At 48.8% G+C, this 22,568-nt stretch overlaps 1 protein-coding gene across 2 annotated transcripts; it reads right to left on the bottom strand.

Annotated features, from left to right (window-relative positions):
- Positions 1–246: 246 nt before the first annotated feature.
- On the bottom strand, positions 247–19,740 carry RNF122 (ring finger protein 122). Of its 2 annotated transcripts, none has more exons than XM_001169238.6 (6): positions 19,245–19,740; positions 11,140–11,296; positions 3,868–3,913; positions 3,568–3,609; positions 1,913–1,995; positions 247–1,362 (listed from the first exon to the last, which is right to left on the bottom strand). In XM_001169238.6, the coding sequence occupies exons 1-6, from the start codon at positions 19,267–19,269 to the stop codon at positions 1,248–1,250; spliced, it is 468 nt and encodes a 155-aa protein (XP_001169238.1). In that variant the 5' UTR covers positions 19,270–19,740; the 3' UTR covers positions 247–1,247. The 2 variants fall into 2 exon arrangements, with proteins under 2 accessions (XP_001169238.1, XP_009453444.1); XM_009455169.5 differs by lacking the exon at positions 19,245–19,740 and adding an exon at positions 18,126–18,925.
- Between the last annotated feature and the right edge of the window lie 2,828 nt (positions 19,741–22,568).

The raw sequence follows: 22,568 nt of genomic DNA on the forward strand, positions 1-22,568 counted from the left end.
GAATCACTTGAGCCAGGGAGGTTGCAGTGATCTGTGATCATGCCACTATGCTCCAGCCTTGATGACAGAGTGAGACCCTGCCTCAGAAAGATAAAAGTAAAGACATTTAAAAAGGATCAGGAACGTGTGTGTGTGTGTACGTGTGTGTGTTTGATTTGGGTATGGAAAAGTGAGAAGAGGCAGTTTGAGAACTTTTTTCCCTCTACTGGCAGAAAAGGGCCAGGCAGCCACAACCACAAGCAAAAGTAGGTTAGAGAAACTTGTTATTAAATTTATTTTTCTTTAAATACGTAACTTTCTCCCACCCTCACCCACTCCAGGGAGGAACAGAAAATCCCCACCCCCTTCCATTCTGGAGATTTCGTATCTAAAGCCTGAGAGGCGAGGATGAAGTATAAAAATACTATTTACAAAGGGAAGGAGGTATCTGTTGCTTAACCGTAGACACCCCCATCCCCACACCCCTTTTGATCAGAAAAAAAAAAAAAAAAAAAAAAAAAAGGCCCCTGGGAATCAATTTAAGTATAGAACTAGCCCTCCTCTAGAGGGGCCCACAAACCTCAACATGGAATAGGAAGCTCCGAGATTAACTGAGGAAGAGACTGAATGGATAGCACCGTGGGTCCTGGCAGGGGAAGGGCCCTCTCTTACTCTGGAGTCAGCTGGCGCCGGCCAGCCTTTGTTTCCATAGGTCCCATGTAAACACTGACATTTTCCTTTATGTCCCTGCTCTTCTGTTTCATACAGAGCCTCCCTCGCCTCCCGTGGAGGCGCTTGGTTCCTTGATCTTTCCTTCCTTCCCTTCTAACCTTACTCTGGAAGGAGTGGGAAGGGGAGGGAAGGTTGTAGAGAGGTAAGAGCCTGTCTCATCCCTTCTGGGTCAAGGCAGCTCATCCTCCTAATGGGAGCCTTGAAAGAGGACTTTCTCCATGTTCTTGATCGGGGTGGACACCTTCCCCCAGAACAGGGACAAGGCAGGTAGGTAGTCCAGTACCAGGAGACAGTGGTCTTGATGGGTGAGGCCACCAGCATGGAGTAGCAGGGAAGAAGGCTTCAGGAGGCAGGAAGTGGGGGCACATCTGGCACTGGTCTTGCACTGAGGGTAGAAGCCCAGCCCTAGACCACCCTTCTCATCACTGGGAAAGTGATCGTCATCACCCTACAGTCCTGTTGGTTGGAGCTGTGCAGAGGGACCAGACATCCATGAGGCAAGAGGTCTTCTCCAGGTCTCGGTGTAGCGGCAGCACTCACACCAGCTCATCCAATAGAATCCCAATGTTCTGCGTGGCCTCTGAGGGACTAGCAATGGGCTTGTTACACATGGGGCAGACACAGCGAACTTCCAGCCATTTCACCAGACACCTGAGAACAAATGAGGAATGGTAATCTCTAACAAGACAGACCACGCTGCTCCAGTTGTCTCTCAAAACAAGAATATCCCGTGGTGGCTCACAACTGTAATCCCAGCACTTTGGGAGGCTGAGGCAGGTGGATCACCTGAGGTCAGGAGTTCGAGACCAGCCTGGCCAACATGGTGAAACCCCATCTATACTAAAAATACAAAAATTAGCCAGGCATGGTGGTGGACACCTGTAATCCCAGCTACTTGGGAGGCTGAGGCAGGAGAATCGCTTGAACCTGGGAGGCAGAGGTTGCAGTGAGCTGAGATCGCGCCATTGCACTCCAGCCTAGGCAACAAGAGCAAAACTCCAACTCAAAAAAAAAAAAAAAGAAGAAGAATATCCCTACCCCTGTCCCAACCTAATCCCTCTGGGCTTTGCTCGGTGTTCACGTAGGACCTGGGGCATCATGGATAAGGGGCAAATAGAAAGTGGCAGAGACTGGAAGTTTCCAAAAGATGCTCCCTGATTATTTCTCCTTCGATGGGCACCCTGGACACATTCCCACGTACTTGCGGTGAAAGGCGTGTTGGCACGGGAGCACGCCTAATTCATCCTTCCCCTTGAAGTCTTCCAGACAGACTGCGCAGGTCTGCTGCAGAGAGAAAAGAGCAGGTGTGTGAGGAACTGGGGGAACCATCTCACTCATTCAACCCCAGACAAGAAAACTAAGCTCTAGCCTAGTCTGTTCTACCAGGCAGAGAAACTTTTTAGCCATCCTTTACAAAACTGTATTGATGGCATGGTAGTCATTAACCATATGTGGCTGTTTAAATTTAAATTAACCAAAATTAGATGAAATTATAAATTCAGTCCCTAGTTACACTCACCACATTTCAAGTGCTCAACAGCCACATGGTGCTCAACAGCCACATGGTTTCCATATTGAATGGCATGGATATAGAACATTCCTATTATCACAGAAGTTTCCACTGCACTGGAAAGTACTGTCCTAGAAGAATGGTTTTCAATCCTTTCTTGCCCAATACATTTGGTGATGTGGCACTTAATACCAACTAGAGGTAAGGATGAGGGCATGGTATATGTGATCAGTTATGTTTTTTTTTTTTTTTTGAGATGGAGTTTCACTCTTGTTGCCCAGGCTGGAGTGCAATGGTGCAATCTTGGCTCACTGCAACCTGCACCTCCCAGATTCAAGCAATTCTCCTGCCTCAGCCTCCCAAGTAACTGGGATTACAGGCATGTGCCACCACACCCAGCTAATTTTGTATTTTTTGTATAGATGGGGTTTCACCATGTTGGTCAGCCTGGTCTCGAACTCCTGACCTCAGGTGAGCCACCCACCTCGGCCTCCCAAAGTTCTGGGATTACAGGCATGAGCCACCGCACCTGGCCCAGTTACATTCTTTAAATCCAGACTTCCCACATCCCTACATATTAACTCCCTTGATCTCAGTTGAATTATTCTCTGAGAGAAAGGCTTGGGAAACATCAGCACTTGCAGAGGTGTAATAGACAAAATGAGGCCACGTCTAGGCAGTCTCATGTTTAGTGGAACTGTGATCCTCTCTGCTCCCAGACAACCACAAACATGCTCTGAGTAGGAGTGTCTGTGGTCATGAACAGGAGCCTTGGGAAATGGGTTAGGTGACCTTAGAGGCATAGGTAGGAAAGGAAGAGGATATGACTAATTCCTCAAGTCAGAGTTGAGGGGACTCAAGGAATTGGTGTATGGGTGGGAGTGGGGTGGGAGAGAAATGGCAGAGCCACAGGAATGAACACACTAGTCAGATCTAGTCTGTTAAGATGGGGTATATACAAAAGTAAAAGGACCTCATTTCCTATGATAACAACCAGGATGTAGGGGCTGAACATAGGGAAAGTTAGCTGAATTCTGTCTATGGCATGAAAGGGTACGACCATCCTCCTGGTAAAAATTATGTATTGTGGGACTCCTGGAGCCGTGGGGCACTACTTATCTAAACCCCTCTGTGATCCCTTCATGTCTTCTGCCTGAGGCTGTTCCAGGTGTAATCAATTCCACATATTAATTACTTGCTGAGATGTGTCTCCATTATTTGGCCAAAGGAGATATGAAGGCATGGACTAAGCAGTTTTCTGAAAAGCGTCCAGGCAGAGAACTGGAGCAAGGTGCTGTCTGCCTCACCTGCTGGGGCCCTCCTGCACACTTTCCTGGCACACTTACCCCATATAATTGTAACTTCTTGGCATCACCTTTAAGCACCACCTGAAAAGAAAGAGGAGGCATGATGTCCAAAGAAGAACCAACCACTGGGGCCAGCCAGGCAGTATCAACCAATGAAGGGAGTCCCCTGGACTGCCTGGGGCAAGCCGGACTTCAGACACTGAAGGGGTTTAGCCTCAGGGAGACCCAGAGGTGAGGCCAGGGGGATTCCTGCCCAGGAGAACCTGAGCCTGCCCTCCTTGCCTCTTCCTATCAGGTCAGGCAGAGAAGGAAGCTTCTGGGAAACACGCAGCACTTTACCTCCTTATATCCGTATCGCTCACTCTGTGCCTGGTTCCGGAGTTTGCTGGGAGAAAGAGAAAAAAATTAGAGAAAGCAGGTTAAATGGAACAATTCAAAGCAGGAGAGGCTGGCTGGCTGCTTGGGCATTCTTCCGAGGGCAGGGAGGGGTGCTTGTCCCATACACACCACAGGGCATACTTTGGACCTATGCAAGCCAACAAGGGTTGATAAAGGACTAAGACTCTTACTCGGGTTTGACAGCCTCAAAATTCACCACCAGGTCTCATACACAGATTGGGGGACCCTCCAGCACAGTATCCCCAAAAGCTCATTCACTCACCCTGCCTTTTTCTGGTCGGCAAATTCCTTCAGTCACCAAACTATATAGAAATCAACACTGTGTTTACTGAGTGTGCGGAAGTTAGACAGATATGCATAAAAGGGTTATTTCTGTTAAGCCAGGATAGCAGAATAAGTCTCTGTTGACCCTGGGGAATTTTCCACCCGGAGAACATAAGTATTCTGGAACCAAAGCACACTCTTCCCTTCACTGTGCCAGACAACACAGACGATGCCTCCTTTGTTTTCTTCTTTTCATTTTAAGCTGGTGGCCTGCAAACGGGCTGACTCTCAATGGCCAAAACATGGCATGCCGTTACTAATGGCAATAGCATAATATAATGGTTATGAAGTACTTGCTATATGTCGCTGGGACACTTAACATATTCATATATGTTCTTAATGATTCCAAACTCCAAGAGTGAGATACCTTCGCTTTTATAGATAAGAAAAATAAAGCCTGGCTGGGTGCGGTGGCTCATGCCTGTAATCCCAGCACTTTGGGAGGCCGAGGCAGGTGGATCACTTGAGTTAAAGACCAGCCTGGCCAACATGGTGAAACTCCGTCACACTAAAAATACAAAATGAGCCGGTGTGGTGGTGCATGCCTGTAATCCTAGCTACTTGGGAGACTGAGGCAGGAGAATCGATTGAACCCAGGAGACAGAGGTTGTAGTGAGCCGAGATTGCGCCATTGCACTCCAGCCTGGGCAACAAGAACAAAACTCTGTCTCATAAAAATAAAAAAAGAAAAAGAAAAAGAAAAATGAAGCTCAAAGAAGTGAATTTATTTGCCTAAACATCACAGAGCTAATTGGTAGCAGAGTCTAGATTTGAATCAAAGTTGGTGTGATGACAGAGTCCAAGCTCTTTACCATATAATGTGGTCTGTTCCCCTAATCAGGTGGAATACATCATAGTCCTGAGAATATGATCTGGTCTTGGGACACACCCTACCTTTTATTAAGTTTACAACTCTGAATGGCTTGCTGTGCAAATGGCCGAGACCATAATTATACAGTGGATTTTTTGCCGTATTATTTTCAAGGAAGGGATGGAGGATCTTACATGCTGAACTCTGCAGGTAGCTTTAGAATGCCTCCTGTATGTGGGTTGGGTGGGATGGCTCATGCCTGTAATCCCAGCATTTTGGGAGGCCGAGGTGGGCAGATTGCTTGAGCTCAGGAGTTTGAGACCAGCCTGGGCAACATGGCAGAACCCCAACTCTACAAAATGTACAAAAATTCACAGGACAATTCACACGGCATGGTGGCATGCACCTGTAATCCCAGCTACTCAGAAGGCTGAGGCATAAGCATCGCTTGAACCCAGGAGACGAAGGTTGCAGTTAGCAGAGATCGCACCACTGCACTCCAGCCTGGGTGACAGAGCAAGACCCTGTCTCAAAAAAAAAAAAAAAAAAAAAGAATGCCTCCTGTATGTGTGCTATGGGGGAACCTTATGGAGCTTTTCCTGGTTTTCACTTCTTAACACAGTCCTGGGTTATTTGGAAGGAAACATAGAAACCCAGCAAGCCAGGAGAAGCAGGAAACTTTAGTCTGAGGACCAAATCCAGCTCACTACTTGTTTTTGCAGGGTCTAGAGGCTAAGAGTGGTTTTTATTCTTAAATGGTTGAAAACAGAAATAAAGAATAATGCCAACTCAGGTGGATTGCTTGAGGCCAGGAGTTTGAGACCAGCCTGGGTGACACAGTGAAAACTTGTCTCTTCAAAAATAAATAAACAAAAGAAAATTAGCCAGGTATGATGGTGCATGTCTGTCGTCCTGGCTACTTGGGGGGTCTGAGGCAGAAGGGTCACTTGAGCCCAAGAGTTCAGAGGTTACAATGAGCTAGGATTGTCCCCACTGCACTCCAGGCTGGACAACTGAGTGAGACTCTGGCAAAAAATTTTTTTAAAATAAATAATTAATATAAATAAACAAATGAGTGGATAGATGGATGACTGACCCAAGTCAATAAAAGGGAGGCTCCAATCACAAACAGCCCCAGTGGAAGGGGGTGGGGTGAGAAGCTGAAGCTGCTCCCTGGGTAATGGAAGAGGCAGAAGACGGGGGCACAGCCAGGCCCGCAGCACAGTGCAGGGCAGATAAGATCAGGCTGCCAGCCTCCTCCATTGTTCCTGATAGGAAGTCAGGTGACCTGGCGAGGTTCATGTTCCTGGAGCCTCTTGAGAGCTCCAGTCCAAGTGGACTCATGCCACGGGCTTGGGCGCTGGGGCAGCCCATCCACCGTCCCCTCCCCTCCCCCCTCTCCCCACAATATCCTTTCTGCTTAAGGCAGGGCTGGGCTAAAGGCCTAACCAAGGCTCCCACTGTCTCATCCTTCACTTTGCAGAGAGCTCCTTGGTCCAGAAAAGGTCTTTGTACATACATACACATGTGTCTCTGTCCCAATTTCCAAATGAGCAGGGCAGGACATACCCAACGCTTAGGTGGCTACTGTTGCTTGACTGACACTGGGTTCAGCAGAGGTGGGAAGGAAGTGTTCCCATGGACAGGGAGCTCACAGCGGCCTTGAGGGAGAAAGACACTGTTGCTCTGTTATGAGGTACGTGCAGAGTAAATAAGGAAGTGGTGAAAAGCCTGTGTTTTTAACTGTCTGGGGAATGAGTGATTGCTATGCATCTTTGAGGCACCAATGTCTCACCTGCAATGTGGCTATACTTATGTAGCAGATGCTGTCTTTTTCTGTTTTCTGTACCCCAGGCACCTAGAGTACCACTTCCCCACCCATCATGCCTCTTGTCTGGCTGGATCCTTTAGTGGTTTTGCCCAGGGATCCTCCAAAACTCAGAACAGGGAAGGGCTTCAGAGCTGCCCCCTCATCCTGCATATAGATTTCAGCTCAGAAAGGATGAGATCATGATGAAATGTGGCCGAAAAGCTTGCAAGGAAAACAGAGCAAAAAGCAAAAACCCTGGGCAATCCCAGCTGGGGACCTAGTACCAACCAGTCTGGACAGGTGGCCTTCTCAGCTGTTGGGTGAACGCAGCAACTAAAAATACCCTGATTTCAATGAGACCATTTCTAGCCGCTGCCAGTGGGCTCTCCCTTTCCTCTTTTCCCTTTTAGAACAAACAATGCAGCCAGGTCCTGAAAATAATGTTTCCCTTCCTGCCTATTTGTACTTCCCCGGCCCCTCCATTCCTGTGTAGGGCAGAGGTCAGCGCTGAGAGAGGGGGAAGAATGAGTGAGGGGCTGGCCTTGGCCGCTGAGCTCACCAGGTCAGAAGTGGGGCCTATTTTGGCTGAGGAGGAAACCGAGAAGCAGGGAGAGGAAGTGGTGGCTTCTGCGCCTGTGTGTCTTTCTATATATAGACATTCACAGGCTACCATGTACCAGTGGGCCTCTGAGACTGTGAAACTCCAGGGTCAGCAGGCTTCAGGCAGGCTACAGACCAGGGCAGGGTGACGAAGGAGATTACTAAAGGAACAGGTGGTGCTCAGTAGCACCACAGTGGGGTCAGCTTTTAGCATCATGTGGTTACTGTTCTGTTTTTTGTGTTTTTTTGTGTTTTTTTTTTTTGTTTTTGAGAGGGAGTTTCACTCTTGTTGCCCAGGCTGGAGTGCAATGGCATGATCTTAGCTCACTGCAACCTCCACCTCCTGGGTTCAAGTGATTCTCCTGCCTCAGCCTCCCAAGTAGCTGGGATTACAGGTGCCTGCCACAGCACCCAGCTAATTTTTGTATTTTTAGTAGAGACAGGGTTTCACCATATTGGTCAGGCCAGTCTCGAACTCCTGACCTCAGGTGATCCACCTGCCTCAGCCTCCCAAAGTGCTGGGATTACAGGCGTGAGCCACCACGCCTGGCCCTGTTCTGTTCTTTGACCACAGCCAAAGAAAAAGAAATCAGCAATTCACAGCTCTCCAACCTGTCTTTCTGCAAGAACTGACCCTGACCTGCAAGGGGGTGGTCGTGGAGCCTATAGCGGCTCCTCTACTTCAAGGAATATGACTCAAAAGGCAAACACTCGGAAGGATTCGGCAAGACCCTAGCTCATTGCTACCAGACTTGTCCACCTCTGTATCTTCCTCTATGTATCACCTTGGGCAGATCCTGAACAGTCTGAGCATGAAGTTCCTCATTTATAAAGTGGGTCAATACCTATACTAAGGATTAAGCGAGCTAAATGTTTTTTCAAATGCTGACCACAACGCCTGGCCTATGGAAAGCCCTTAGTAAAGAGTGGCTAAAGGCCGGGCACAGTGGCTCACGCCTGTAATCCCAGCACTTTGGGAGGCTGAGGCAGGCAGATGGCTTGAACTCAGGAGTTTGAGACCACCTTGGGTGACATGGTGAAACCTCATCGCTACAAAAAATATAAAAATTATCCACAAAAAATTAAAAAATTAGTTGGGCATGGTGGCACACACCTGTACTCGGGAGACTGAGTTGGGAGGATGGCTTGGGCCCAGGAGGTGGAGGTTGCAGTGGGCCGAGATCTTACAACTGCACTCCAGCCTGGGCAACAGAGCAAGACTCTGTCTCAAAAAAAAAAAAAAAAAAAAAGAAAACCTAAGGTCACACCTATTATTGGTTGATTTACGAAATGAACTCTGGTCACCCACTTCCTAGCCTAGAGTAGTTTTCTCTAAGTCATTTTTGTAGAGATGGAGTTTTGTTCCCAAGGCTGGTTTCAAACTCTTGGACTCAAGCGACTCTCCTGCCTTGACCTCCCAAAGTGCTACAATTACAGGCAAGGGCCATGGTGCCCGGCCTAGATGGTCTCTTGAAGCCCTTTGCCGCTTGGCATGTGTATGCTTCTCTGTGTGTGTGGTGGGCAGGGGGAGCAGGGAGGAAAGGGACCAAGGAGAGTTGGTTTTACAAACCCCTCTTAGCCTCATCATAAAGAAATCTTTGGTATTTGGTGTATCTTCATCCCTGTCTCCAGGATTTAAGTGTGAATTGCTTAACACGGGTGTGCGGGAGTGGGCAGGTTGGTGGTCAGGAAGAATTCAAGGAAAAAAACAGGCTTCAGGAAAGGGGAGGAGACAGGAAGAGAGGAGAGATACCAGAAATCTACCCTCACCTCCGCTTAATGGTTAGATGCAATCTTCAGACCCAACTGTACAAGAGGGAAGATAAACCAGTATCTCCTCTGCATAGATTTTTATGTGGAAAATTCTAGTTTCAGGGATCTGTGTGAAAAGTTCTGAGAAAGAACAGGTCCAAGGTAGCACCTGGGAGTGGTGGGGAGATGTGCCTGAGGGCACTTCCCCTTCTTAGAGGGAGCTCTTCCAGCCTTGGAGAAGATGGACTAGTACCTGCCTCTCTTTAGCTGCCTTCTAGCAAAGCACTCAAACCCAGAAGGGCATCTTAGGAATAAAGCCAGCAAAGCCTTTTCCTTAATCTTAATTTAATCTTCTTAAATTATTTGATTAGTCACCAGCCCAGACCACAGCTGATGTCTACCCAAGCATTTGGTAATGTGTGGGTGGAGGGGGAGACAGCTAATGGCCACAATGGCCCTAAAGACTACTAGCATGCCCTACTGGCCAGGGATGTTCAATATTCTCCAATGTACAGAACAGTCCCATACAATGAGGAATTGTCAATGCCAACAGTAAACCCCAGTCAGAAACACTACTACTTTGATTCCCATTCTAAATACCAGTCATGCTCAAAATTTTTTATAGAAAACAGCCACCAGAGGCCGAGCACAAGGGCTCATGCCTGAAATCCCAGCACTTTGGGAGGCCGAGGCGGGTGGATGACTTGAGGTCAGGAGTTCGAGACCTGCCTGGCCAACGTGGCAAAACCCCGTCTCTACTAAAAATACAAAAATAAAAATTAGCTAGGCATGCACCCATAATTCCAGCTATTAGGGAGGCTGAGGCAGGACAATCGCTTTAACCTAGGAGGCAGGGGTTGCAGTGAGCCAAGGCTATGCCACTGCACTCCAGCCTGGGTGATGAAGTGAGACACCGTCTCAAAAAAAAAAAAAAAGGAAAGAAAGAAAAAGTAAAAAGAAAACAGCCACCAGTCCCCATGTCCTTCAGCAAGAGATAAGAGAAAGCGTTCCTGGAGTGTGGCGAGCCCTGCCAAACTCCAGGTCTTCTCTTGGATCCCTAAGCAATCAAGAATAAATGACAGTTTTTTAGGTTTGTTTTGGTTTTGGTTTTTTCCACTCTCAAAAATAAGAGCTTATAAGGCGGAATAAACAAGTAGCTCCGCCCGGGTATGGTGGCTCATGCCTGCAATCCTAGCATTTTGGGAGGCTGAGGTGGGTGGATCACTTGAGCTCAGGAGTTCGAGACCATCCTGGTCAACATGGTGAAACCCCATCTCTACTAAAAATACAAAAACTAGCCAGGCATGGTGGCATGCGCCTATAATCCCAGCTACTTGGGAGACTGAGGCAGGAGAATTGCTTGAACCCAGGAGGTAGAAGTTGCAGTAAGCTGAGATTGCACTCCAGCCTGAGCATCTCAAAAAAACAAAACAAAACAAAAACCAAGTAGCTCTCTAGACACCGGCTTGCTTCCTAATATTAGTATCTGGAGGGCTGACAACAGGTCCCAGGAGGGCAAAGGAACATGACGCTGGCATAACTGATGCCTACCTGTTCCCGACCACCCAAAGGGCATGAGTAGGAATAGAGACAGACAGACAAGGAAGGGACCACTAACTTTATTACTCAGTCACACAGTAATTCTAGGCAACCTTAGAATAACTGGCGAGGAGGTGGGATGCAGCCCAACCCGTGGTGACCTTATATGCTCAGGAACAACTTGATAGGCTAATGTAAATAGAAACACCAGATCCTCAGAGGCCTAGAGAAGGGCAGGCTCAGCTGTGTCCTCAAAGCGGTGGCTCCAGTATAAGACTGCTGACTCTGCTGTGGGACCCTCGCTCAGCTTACCCCACAACCCTGGTCTTCTCCCTCCTGCTGGACTCCCACCCCGGTCAGCCAGGGATCCACGCACCTGATAAAATAGCAGCAGAAGATAAGGCTGAGCATGAAGACAAAGATGCCTGTGCCGAAGATGACCATATAGATGTTGAGCGGAAGGTCTTGGAAACTGATGGGTGGCATCGAGCAGGACTTGTTGGTGCTAACCAGTCCCAGGCCACAGAAACACCCTGCAAAGGGAGAGAAAAAAAAAATCATTAGGGTTGGAAATTTACTGCTGGGCTGATAGCACTGTGTCAGCAGGATAGAAATAACTGGCAGGCTCTGGGCACCTAAGCCTCAGATTCAGTGGCTCCAGTTTTATATCCTAGTTCTAACATTTACTAGCTATGTAATCTTGAGTAAATCTGATCTACAAAATTGAATACTATCCAAAATACTTAAAACAATATCCCCATCTAAGGGACAATAAATTCAGGCAAGCTGGGTATGGTGGCTCACGCCTGTAATCCCAGTACTTTGGAGAGGCTGAGGCAGGTGATCTCGAGGCCAAGAGTTCAAGAACAGCCTGGCCAACATAAGACCCCATCTCTAAAAAAAAATAGAAAAATTAGCTGGGCATGGTAGCGCATGTACTACCATGTAGTCCCAGCTACTCAGGAAGCTGAGGTGGGAGGATCACTTGAGCCCAGGAGTACAAGGCTGCAATGAGTAGTGATTACACCACTGCACACCAGCCTGGGTGACAGCGTGAGACCCAATCTCTATTTTTAAAAATTAAAAAAAAAAAAAAGAATTTAGGCAATGGGCAGAAACTGGAGAGCTTAATTCCATTAGGTAGGAGCCCATATTGCCTTAGCTGAGAAAATATTATTTGGGTTCCAACTCCCCCATCCCTAGCTAGCCATATGACCGTTAAGAAATTACCTCTAAGCTTCACTTTGTTATATGAAAACAAGCAAAATAGAGAGAGGAATGAAAATGAGCGTGTAAGAAAATATGCTTTGTAAATTGCAAAGGACAATTGCAAAGGTCATTTGTCATTATTAAGCCACCTGTTCCAGAAGACAAGCCGTGCCAGGACTAGAATAGAAATTGTTCACTCCAAGTCCTGGGCCAGCATTCCAGAAAGTGGCGATGGGGGTGGGGAGGAGGTTGCAACTTCCCTTACTGTGGTCACCTTCCCTCTTTCTCCTCAAAGCCTCAATGTGTGGTACCAATGGCAGCAGCATCCTCTGGGAGCTTTTTAGAAACATATACTCTCGGGTCCATCCCTACCTAACTGAATCAGTACCTACACTGTTTTTTTTTTTTTTTTTTTTTTTTTTAAAAACAGAGTCTTGCTCTGTCGCCCAGGCTGGAGGGCAGTGGCGTGATCTTGGCTCACTGCAAACCCTGCCTCCCAGGTTCAAGCAATTCTCCTGCCTCAGCCTCCCGAGTAGCTGGGATTATAGGCGCACGCCACCATGCCCGGCTAATTTTTGAATTTTTAGTAGAGATGGGGTTTCACCATGTTGCCCAGGCTGGTCTCGAACTCTTGACCTCAGGCGATCCACCCACTTTGGCCTCCCATGGTGCTGGGATTACAGGCATGAGCCACGGCACCTAGCCAGGACCTACGTTTTAACAAGCTCCTCAGGTGATTCCCCTGCACATTCAGTTTGAAAAGCACTGGCCAGCCACTAGATGCATCCCTTCTCACAGGACTCAGGGATAAATACTGACTGGCCTACTCATCATGATAGTCACCTCTCCCTTCCCCCCTTGCCAGTATTTGGTGTTCAGGTGGGTACGTGACCAGGTTCTGAGCAAAGAAACAAAGAGATCTGCTGGAAAAGGAACTTTGCTTGTTTGTTTTTGGAGACAAGGTCTCACTCTGTCCCTGCAGGCTGGAGTGCAGTGGTGTAAACATGCCTCACTGTAGCCTCCAACTCCTGGCCTCAATGAGATCCTCCTGCCTCAGCCCCACAAAGGGCTGGGACTATAAGCATGAGCCACTGCACCCGGCAGGTTCTTTTTTTCCTTTTTTTTTTTTTTTGTGAGGGGGGTCATGTCTCTCAGAGACACCTAGAATTGTGATAGCCAAGCTGTAGCTGGAAAGAGCAGCTCAGTAGAAAGTCAAATGCTTGACCAGGCATGGTGTCTCACGCCTGTAATCCCAGTACTTTGGGAGCCCGAGACGGGTGGATGGCTTGAGGTCAGGAGTTTGAGATCAGCCTGGCCAACATGGTGAAACTCCATCTCTATTAAAAAATTAGCTGGGCATGGTTGCACACATCTGTAATCCCAGCTACTCGGGAGGTTGAGGTAGGAGAATCACTTGAACCTGGGAGGTGGAGGTTGCAAGTGAGCTGACATCGTGCCACTGTATTCCAGCCTTGGAGACAGAGCAAGACTCCATCTAAAAACAAAAACAAAAACAAAACAAAAAAAGTCAAATGGCTGAGGATGGCAGAAGGGAAAGGGAAAGAGGGGAGTCCTTGATGAAAGGGAGAGCTGGAATTTGCTGTTCACCTGCTGCATCCTAAGCACATTCTCATGCTATCAATTTAATCTTTGTACTGCCACAGTAAAGGTTACTTCCCCCGCCAATGGGAAAAAGACTCAATCATTTAGTAACTCGCCCACAGTCAAACAGCTAGGAAAGCCCAGCTCCAAAGGGTTCTCTGTACCCAGGCCTTGGGTTCTAGGCACTTTCCTGACATCTTGGTTAGGAGCCAGGATGCATTCACATGCCACAGAATTCTATATGCTAATAACCAGTGCTACTACAACTCAGCAGAAGGTGGCTTGAAAGACTGGAAGTCAACTTGGACATCAGTCCTCCTCATCCCTTACTGATGACTATATAACGAGCCTCCATTCAAACCTCTTTCAGGCTGTGCCCAATTCTACTGCCACAGCCCTATTGTAAACACTCATCACCTCCTACTGTTTCCTAGTTGATGTCATCCCTGTTTCTAGTTCCTTCTCTCATTTACCCCACACGCCTGACACATCCTCCTAGTTGCCTTTTTTTTTTTTTAATTTTTTTTAGACAGTCTTGCGCTGTGTCACCCAGGCTAGAGTGCAGTGGCACTATCTTGGCTCACTGCAACCTCTGCCTCCCGGGTTCAAGTGATCCTTCTACCTCAGCTGCCTGAGTAGCTAGGACTATAGGTGTACACCACCATGCCCGGCTAGTTTTTCTATTTCTAGTAGAGACTGGGTTTCACCATGTTGGACAGTCTGGTCTTGAACACCTGACCTCAAGTGATCCAACCGTCTTGGCCTCCCAAGAAAGTGCTGGGATTACAGTGCATAAGCCACTGTGCCCCGCCCTCTCCTTGTCGTTTTGATCTTGTATTTTACAAACTCATGACTGGCTTCAAGTCCTCCTAAAACATTCACCCTGTCCCTTCACAACTTCCTACTTAAAAGTTCTCCAATACTACTCCATGTGGGCCAGTCTTTTTCACTATTTCTTGTACAACCTTGTCCTTGCCTGCTTCCCTGTCTTTGTTTACACAGCTTTCCCTGCCTGAAACGCTCTCTCTGAGGCCCATCAAGCCTGTGATAGTCCAATAACCTCTCTTCCTTGAATTCTACAGCACTCATGACCTCCATCATTTGTTCTGGCCCCTGCTTACTCAGTTAACTGTCTTACATCGTTCCTAGCATTAAGTTACTTTAACTCAAATGTGCATTAAGCATTGATTATATGGTAAGTACTATTAAAAGAAAGCACAGGCCGGGTGTGGTGGCTCACACCTGTAACTCCAGCATTTTGGGAGGCTGAGGCAGGAGGACCGCTTGAGGCCAGAAGTTCAAGACTAACCTAGGCAACATAGTAAGACCCCACCTCTACAAATAATAATAATGATAAATTAGCTGGGTGTGGTGGTAAGTGCCTATAATCCCAGCTACTTGGGAGGCTGAGATGGGAGAATCACTTGAGTCTGAGAGGTCGAGGCTGCACTGAGCCACAATTGCACCACTGCACTTAGCATGGGCCACAGAGTAAGACCTTGTCTCAAAAAAAAAAAAAAAAAAAAGAAAAAGAAAAGAAAAAAAAAAGATTAGATGATCTGATGATCTTACCACATAGGAAAAAAAGACACAAAGATTTTCACCATAGAAAGTGAGGCTCAGGCCAGGTGCAGTGACTCATGCCTGTAATCCCAACACTTTGGGAGGCTGAGGTAGGCAGATCACCTGAGGTCGGGAGTTCAAGACCAACCTGGCTAACATGGTGAAACCCCATCTCTACTAAAATACAAAAATTAGCTGGGTGTGGTGTCTGGCACCCGTAATCCCAGCTACTCGGGAGGCTGAGGCAGGAGAATTGCTTCGACCTGGGAAGCAGAGGTGGCAATGAGCGGAGATCGCGCCACTGCACTCTAGCCTGGGCAACAGAGAGAGACTCCCGTCTCTAAACAAAACAAAACAAAAAACCTGGGCATGGTGGTGCACACCTGTAGTCCCAGCTACTCGGGAGGCCGGAGCAGGAGAATTGGTTGAACCCGGAAGGCAGAGGCTGCAGTGAGCTGAGGCAAAGGCTGCAGTGAGCTGAGATGGCGCCACTGTGCCCCAGCCTGGGGGACAGAGTGAGACTCAAGAAAAAAAGAAAAAAAAAAGCCTGAACCCTCCTAGGTTTGCTGACTCCAACTTGGACTTTTGTATATTCTCCAGTGTCCGGCCTAGCCTAGAGTTTGGCTTGTTCTCAATAACTAGTTAACAGATAAATAATTCCCCATTTTCTTAAAATAACCTGGTCCCCTTGGCAAAACCTCCCACTTCAAAGCAGCAGGACTGATGTTTGGGAAAATTGCCCAGAAACTGCCCTCCGCTAATGGATCACCAGTCAACCAGCAAGTATTATTGAGGGCTTGCTTTATGCACTGACCTACACATTGTGGGAAAACAGAAAGTAAAAGTTCTTGTTGTGAAAGACTTTTTGATTAAGTTGAAATGAAAGAAATAATTAGCTACTAAACTTTGCTGTGCCCAACAGGAATTCCCTTGTGTCTAGGCTCTAGTAGGGGTTAGAGAGAAAGTGGTTTTCACCACCAGTCCCCACCCAAATATTTACTTTCTGTGGGTCAAAGAAGAACAATTTTCCATGAGGACATCATGGCAGACTGGCTAAAGTGACAAACTTCAGTCTATGCTGGAAAAGGGGCTCAGGACTTCCCTTCCAACAAGACCTGGTGCTCCCAGCTGTTTTCTCACCTCCTTCCTCAGCACTATTTGATGTTACAAGAGGGTCTAACCCCCCGTTTCCTTAGTTCTTCCAGGCACCTTTTATGAGCTGAAACCTCCTTTGGTTTCCAGTTCTGGGAACTTGCAGAACCTGGTCAGAGCTATTACAGAGGATATCTGTGCACTCCACAAGCACGATGGTCCCCGCAAGTCCTCTGATCAGTTTATCCCAACCATCTTATCCTGCCTGATAAAGGCTTCCCCTTTATCTCCCACTGATTGAATCAGTGAGCTTGGTATTTCACGTGATAAAGAGGTCGGTGGGAAGAGCATAGTCAAGAGGAGATGGTTCATTTGCTTGTGTTACTATTAAAGAAATGGCAAAATAGTCTTCTGGTCAAAAGCTGACACTGTAGTAAGTTTTTCTTTAAAACTGTATAAGGACAGAGAATACCAGCCCCAGGAAAGAGGGGCTCCAGGTAGTTTCTTAAGGGGTGAGGGAAGGGTTGCTTCTTCACAGGAGTCAAAGGACAGGATCTCTCAGTCACTTTTCTAAGAAGTGCAAAGAGGGCCAGACAAGGTGGCTCCTGCATGTAATTCCAGCATTTTGAGAGTCCGTGGTGGGAGGATTGCTTGAGCCCAGGAGTTCAAGACCAGCATAGGCAATGTAGTGAAACCCTATCCCTAAAAAGTAGATTAATTAATTAATTAAAAATTAGCCAGTAGCCAGGTATGGTTGCATACACCTATGGTTCCAGCTATGCTGGGAGGCTGAGGCAGGAGGATCCCTTCAGCCTGGGAATTGGAGGCCGCAGTGAGCCCTGATCGTGCCACTGCACTCCAGCATGGTTGTCGGAGTGAGACCCTCTCTCAAAAAAAAAAAAATTAAAGTAGGCTGGGCGCAGTGGCTCACGCCTGTAATCCCAGCACTTTGGGAGGCTGAGGTGGGCAGATCACCTGAGGTCAAAAGTTCAAGACCAGTCTGAACAACATGGAGAAACCCCCTCTCCACTAAAAATACAAAATTAGCCGGCCATGGTGGCACATGCCTGTAATCCCAGGTACTCGGGAAGCTGAGGCAGGAGAACCGCTTGAACCCGGGAGGCGGAGGTTGTGGTGAGCCGAGATCGCACCACTGCACTCCAGCCTGGACAACAAGAGCGAAACTCAGTCTCAAAAAAATAAAAAATAAAAAATAAAAAAAATAAAGCAGCAAGTCTAAAATCTGATATGAAAGGGGGCTGCCCAGAAAGGGCAGTGTTACTGACAGCTGCCTCATTTCTCCCTAAGTCTCTGTTCCATTGTCTCGGCCAACCTATGAAAGCGCTGACATCAGAATGTCTCATCTCATCTGGCAGGCTGGGAGCAGGAATGACGTCAGACAAGGGCTGGCCAAGAAAGACCAGGGGATCTGGGAACTGCTTCTCTTTCCCAGCCAACGGGAATCTTTCCCAGATGCTAGGGTGCAAGGGCCTTCCTCAACCCCCATCCTCTGCCCCCTCTCCCACAAAACCGCCTATCACACACGGCTTGGTTCATTTTCAGGAAATGAGATCCGACCAGCAAAAGGAGGAAGGCGGGGTGGGGGGACGTGGGGTATACATGCTACCCAAACCCTGCCTCAAAACAAAGCCTCTTGACATAATTAATCCAAGATCTGGCAGGAGTGTACTCTCAAGAATGATTTTTTTCCCCCTGTAACTAGCTCGCTTGCCATACTGAGAGATAAGGCCAGCTGCTTCCCATCTCTCTCTCCCAGAAACTCTCCAAGCATCGGAACAACGCGGTCAAGACTAGGACCCCAGGAGGACTGGAGCGGGTGGGGTGGGGGGCGATTAGTATCCAAGGTTTTGAAGTGTCCCGCTCAGAAACACCTACCTTTCAGGTAGCTCGCTGAGGAATCAGACTCCAGCCTAACCCAGTATCACCTGAACCTCCAAAAAGCCTCAGGTGAAATGAACTAACTTAGAAGCATCACCCAGGCCTGGGGAGAAATGGGGCGAGGGGTTGTCGCGTCTGGAGGTGTGGCCTTCACTTGGGCTCAGGAGCAGACACCCTAATCTGGCCTTGGGGCCAGAAACACGGCTCCCGCCAGGCCAGCCTCGCACCTCAGGGACAGCCGGGCGCGGAGCTCTCTGCGAGGGTTTATCAACTCAGGAAAACGGCTTTTAGATGGAGTTTCGCTCTTGTTGCCCAGGATGGAGTGTAATGGCACGATCTAGGCTCACTGCAACCTCCGCCTCCTGGGTTCAAGCGATTCTCCTGCCTCAGCTTCCCAAGTAGCTGGGCTTACAGGCATGCGCCGCCACTCCCGGCTAATTTTGTATTTTTAGTAGAGACGGAGTTTCTCCATGTTGGTTAGGCTGGTCTCGAACTCCCGACTTCAGGTGATCCGTCCGCCTCAGCCTCCCAAAGTGCTGGGATTACAGGCGTGAGCCACCGCGCCTGGCCGAAAGCGACTCTTTAATCCAGTCTTCCGCAAGCACCCAAGCCACGCCAGCAGCCCGTGGGAAACCAACAAAGCCAGAGGACGCTACCCCCGCGCCCCGTCCCGCACGCTGCACGGTATACATATTTACAATAGCCTGCAAAGTTTCAGGCCGGGAACTTGAGCTCCCTCTAGGAGATCCCAGCCCGAGTGCGGATTTAATTCTCCTCCAACAACCACAACAAAGAACAGAGTTTGAGCGCACAAAGGCAGGGGAAGGGGGTAGAAGAGCCGGGCCGCCACACAAAGGCCGGGAACCCCTCGGCTCCCACGCCCCCGGCCCGCCGCCCGTCCGGAGGCCCCTTCCAGGCTCTGGAGGGAAACCTGGATAGTTTCAAATTCCGCGCTGTGCAGAGCAGAGTGGGGCGCCAGGACGCCTTCTCGACTGTCCCATTTCAGGAGAAACTTGGTTCCCGAGGGAGGACCAGCGCGCTGCTGTCCGACTTCGCACCCCGCGCCGCGGCTCCCACCAGCCCCACGTAGGCTCGGCCCTCGCCCCGGGGACTCACCGTTACACCACTGGAATGGGTGCATCAATGAAGTCGCGGTTGGCTTCCTCGGGCGAACGGACGCAGGCGGGGTGCCAGGAAGGCGGGGTGGGAGCACTAGCGGCGTGAGGGGCCGCAGGCGGGGTCGGGGCAGCGCGCTGCAGCCGCCCTGCTGGAGAAGCCGAACTCCCTCCGGAGTGGGGGGCTTTGACGAGGCTGGTGTTCAGCCCAACAAAGAGGGACGAGGAGGAAACAAACAAAGTCCCGCGGAGCAGAGCCGCACGGAGCGCACGCGCCAAGGGCTCCGGGCTGGGGGAATGTGGGGCGCCGCGGGGCGGGGGTGCCCGGGCGGCAGAAGCCCTCGGCCGGGGTAGGAGGGAAAAACCTTTGCCGGAGGCTCGGATCGGGTTCAGCGGCGCAGAGGTGAGCTGGCTGGGGTTCCGAAACTGACACCCGGCGGTGAACACCCCCTCCCTTTTACTTCCCCCACCAGCCCCCCAGGAAAACTCCGCCCCTTGTTCGTCACCCTCCCTCCGACCAATCGGAGCCTTTCTCCTGCCCCCGGCTATTATTTGCAGGCCCAGCCTCCCTTCCCTGGAAGCCGGGAGGATCTTCGCACGGTGGGTGCCTCCCACTTAGTCTTCCCAGGCCTGGGGAAACTCCGGTCTGCAGAGAATGGAGCGGCGACTTGCGATGCCCCGGGGTGGGGGCCTGCCTTTTGCTCAGGGACACCAAGGCAAAGGAACAATTACTGCCACATTGTTTTCCGCCTACAGATCTGTTATTTATTTACTTATGTATTTGGAGACAGAGTCTCCCTCTGTCGCCAAGGCTGGAGTGCAGCGGCGCGATCTCAGCTCACTGCAACCTCTGCGTCTCGGGTTCAGGTGATTCTCCTGCCTCAGCCTCCTGAGTAGCTGGGATTACAGGCGCTTACCACCATGCCCAGATAATTTTTGTATTTTTAATAGCAACGGGGTTTCGCCATGTTGGACAGGCTGTTCTCGAACTCCTGGCCTCAAGTGATCCTCCTGCTTCAGCCTCCCAAAGTGCTGGGATTATAGGCGTGAGCCACCGCTCCCGGCCCTCTTTTTCTTTTTTGAGTTAGAGTCTTGCTCTGTCACTCAGCTGGAGTGCAGCGGTGCAATAATAGCTTACTGCAGCCTCCAACTTCTGGGCCCAAGCAGTCCTGCCACCTTAGCCTCCCAAGAAACTGGGACCACAGGTGCCTGCCACCAAGCCCAGCTACTTTTTAATTGTTTTGTATAGATGAGTGGCCTCACTATGTTGCTCAGGCTGGTCTCAAACTCCTGGACTCAAGTGATCCTCCCGCCTGAGCCTCCCAGATTGCTGGGATTACAGGCATGAGCCATGGCACCCAGGACATTTCATTTCTTAATTGGATAATTGCAAAAGCTTCCTAACTGGCCATTCTGATTCTAGTCTATAGCTCAGACTTCAGAGCCTACAAGAATCACTCCTATGTTTGAGATGTAACATGCAGATTCCCAGGCCTTGAACCCAGAGATTCTGATTCAATAAAGGGTGGACCCAGAAATTTTCATTTTAATGTGCCTTGTCTTCCCCACCCCTCAAATTCTCATGCGGCTATTGAAAGAAACAGTGCTCTGATTTCACTCTCAAGTCTATCCCTTCTGGTCACAATTATCTCTGTAAAATGTAAATCTGAACATTTCTTTGTTTAATAACGTTTGTTGGTCTCCAGTGTTTACAGAATAAAGTTCTGTAAACTAGAGTGTGGCATTCAAAATGTTTCAGTCTAGACCCACTCCTATAATCTCAAAACTTCGGGAGGCTGAGGCGGGCAGATTGCTTGAGCTCAAGAGTTTGAGACCATCCTGGGCAACATGGTGAAGCCACCTGTAAAAAAAATACAAAAATTAGCTGGGCCTGGTGGTGCGCACCTGCGGTCCCAGCTACTCTGGTGGCTGAGGTGGGAGAATCACTGGAGTTCGAGAAGTCGAGGATGCAGCTGCAGTGAGCTGTGATTGTGCCACTGCACTCCAGCCTGGGCGACAGAATGAGACTACTCTGTTTCAAAAAGAAAAAAGAAAAAACTATTAAAATAAAGTGTTTCAGTCTAGCCTTATTTGTTTCAGTCTTCCTCATACTCAAATACTCCCCTTCACCACACACTATTCATCAGCCATGAAGCTTTTTGTTGTTACTCTTCCTTGAACATAGGCTGTGTATATTCTTTTTTGTTGTTTTTTTATTTATTTAGAGACAAGGTCTGGTTCTGTTGCCCAGGTTTGAATGCAGTTGCATGATCTTGGCTCACTACAACCTCCACCTCCTGGGTTCAAGCCATCCTCCCACCTCAGCCTCCTGAGTAGCTGGCACTACAGGCACTCACCACTATGCCCGGCTAACTTTTTTTTTTTTTTTTTTTTTGTATTTTTTGTAGAGACTGGGTTTAGCCACGTTGCCCAGGCTGGTCACAAACTCATGAGCTCAGGCTATCTGCCTGCTTCAGCCTCCCAAGTGCTGGGATTAATGGGGGAGGCTATACATGTGTGGGGCTGGGGTTGTATCAGAACTCTGTACCTTCTTCTCAATTATGCTGTTAACCTAAAACTACGCTGAAAAATAAAGTCTTTAAAAAAAAGTGTGCATAATGGTAACTATTGTTCTTTCTATTCATTGGCTCAGGGGAGAGATGTGATGGGTAATCCTAATTTTATTAAGGCTCTCCTGCTAACTGCCTCCAGCACCAGACTGTGAAAGAAGGAGAGCCTTTGAAGGGAAAGTTGATGGGAAGTGAGGAACACCTCCCGTCCCACTCTCCTTTGGACTAGAGGTTCTTGGAAGGAAAACACCCTTAAAGGTAGGAATGATGGAAATTCTTCTTTTTTTGAAACGGAGTCTTGCTCTGTGTTGCCCAGGCTGGAGTGCAGTGGCTTGATCTCAGCTCACTGTAGCCTTCGCCTCCCAGGTTCAAGTGATTCTCCTGCCTCAGCCTCCTGAGCAGCTAGGATTACAGGTGCAACAATTTATATTTTAAGCCTGATATTTTAAGCATTCAATAAGATCTCCAGAGGCACTTAAGGACTCCAATTTCGAAAAACTGGTGTATCCCTTCACACTCTCCTCCCTTCGTCCCTCCTGGCCAGTGTGGCCACAGGACCTCAACTGATGGCTGACATTGGGAGTTATATGTTGGTAGAAGGGCTTTGGTTCTGGGCATCTTTGAAATGATTGGTTCAGTCCCAGCATTTTCCTGGACTGAAGGGTTCTATGAAAGATAAGCTGATTTCTCACATCATGTCAACCAAATTTAGATCTCTCACTCCTCCACCCTCACCACCAGGTGACTCAGCTCCA

This window comes from Pan troglodytes, chromosome 7 (genome assembly GCF_028858775.2).
Source record: "Pan troglodytes isolate AG18354 chromosome 7, NHGRI_mPanTro3-v2.0_pri, whole genome shotgun sequence".
Taxonomy (NCBI): domain Eukaryota; kingdom Metazoa; phylum Chordata; class Mammalia; order Primates; family Hominidae; genus Pan; species Pan troglodytes.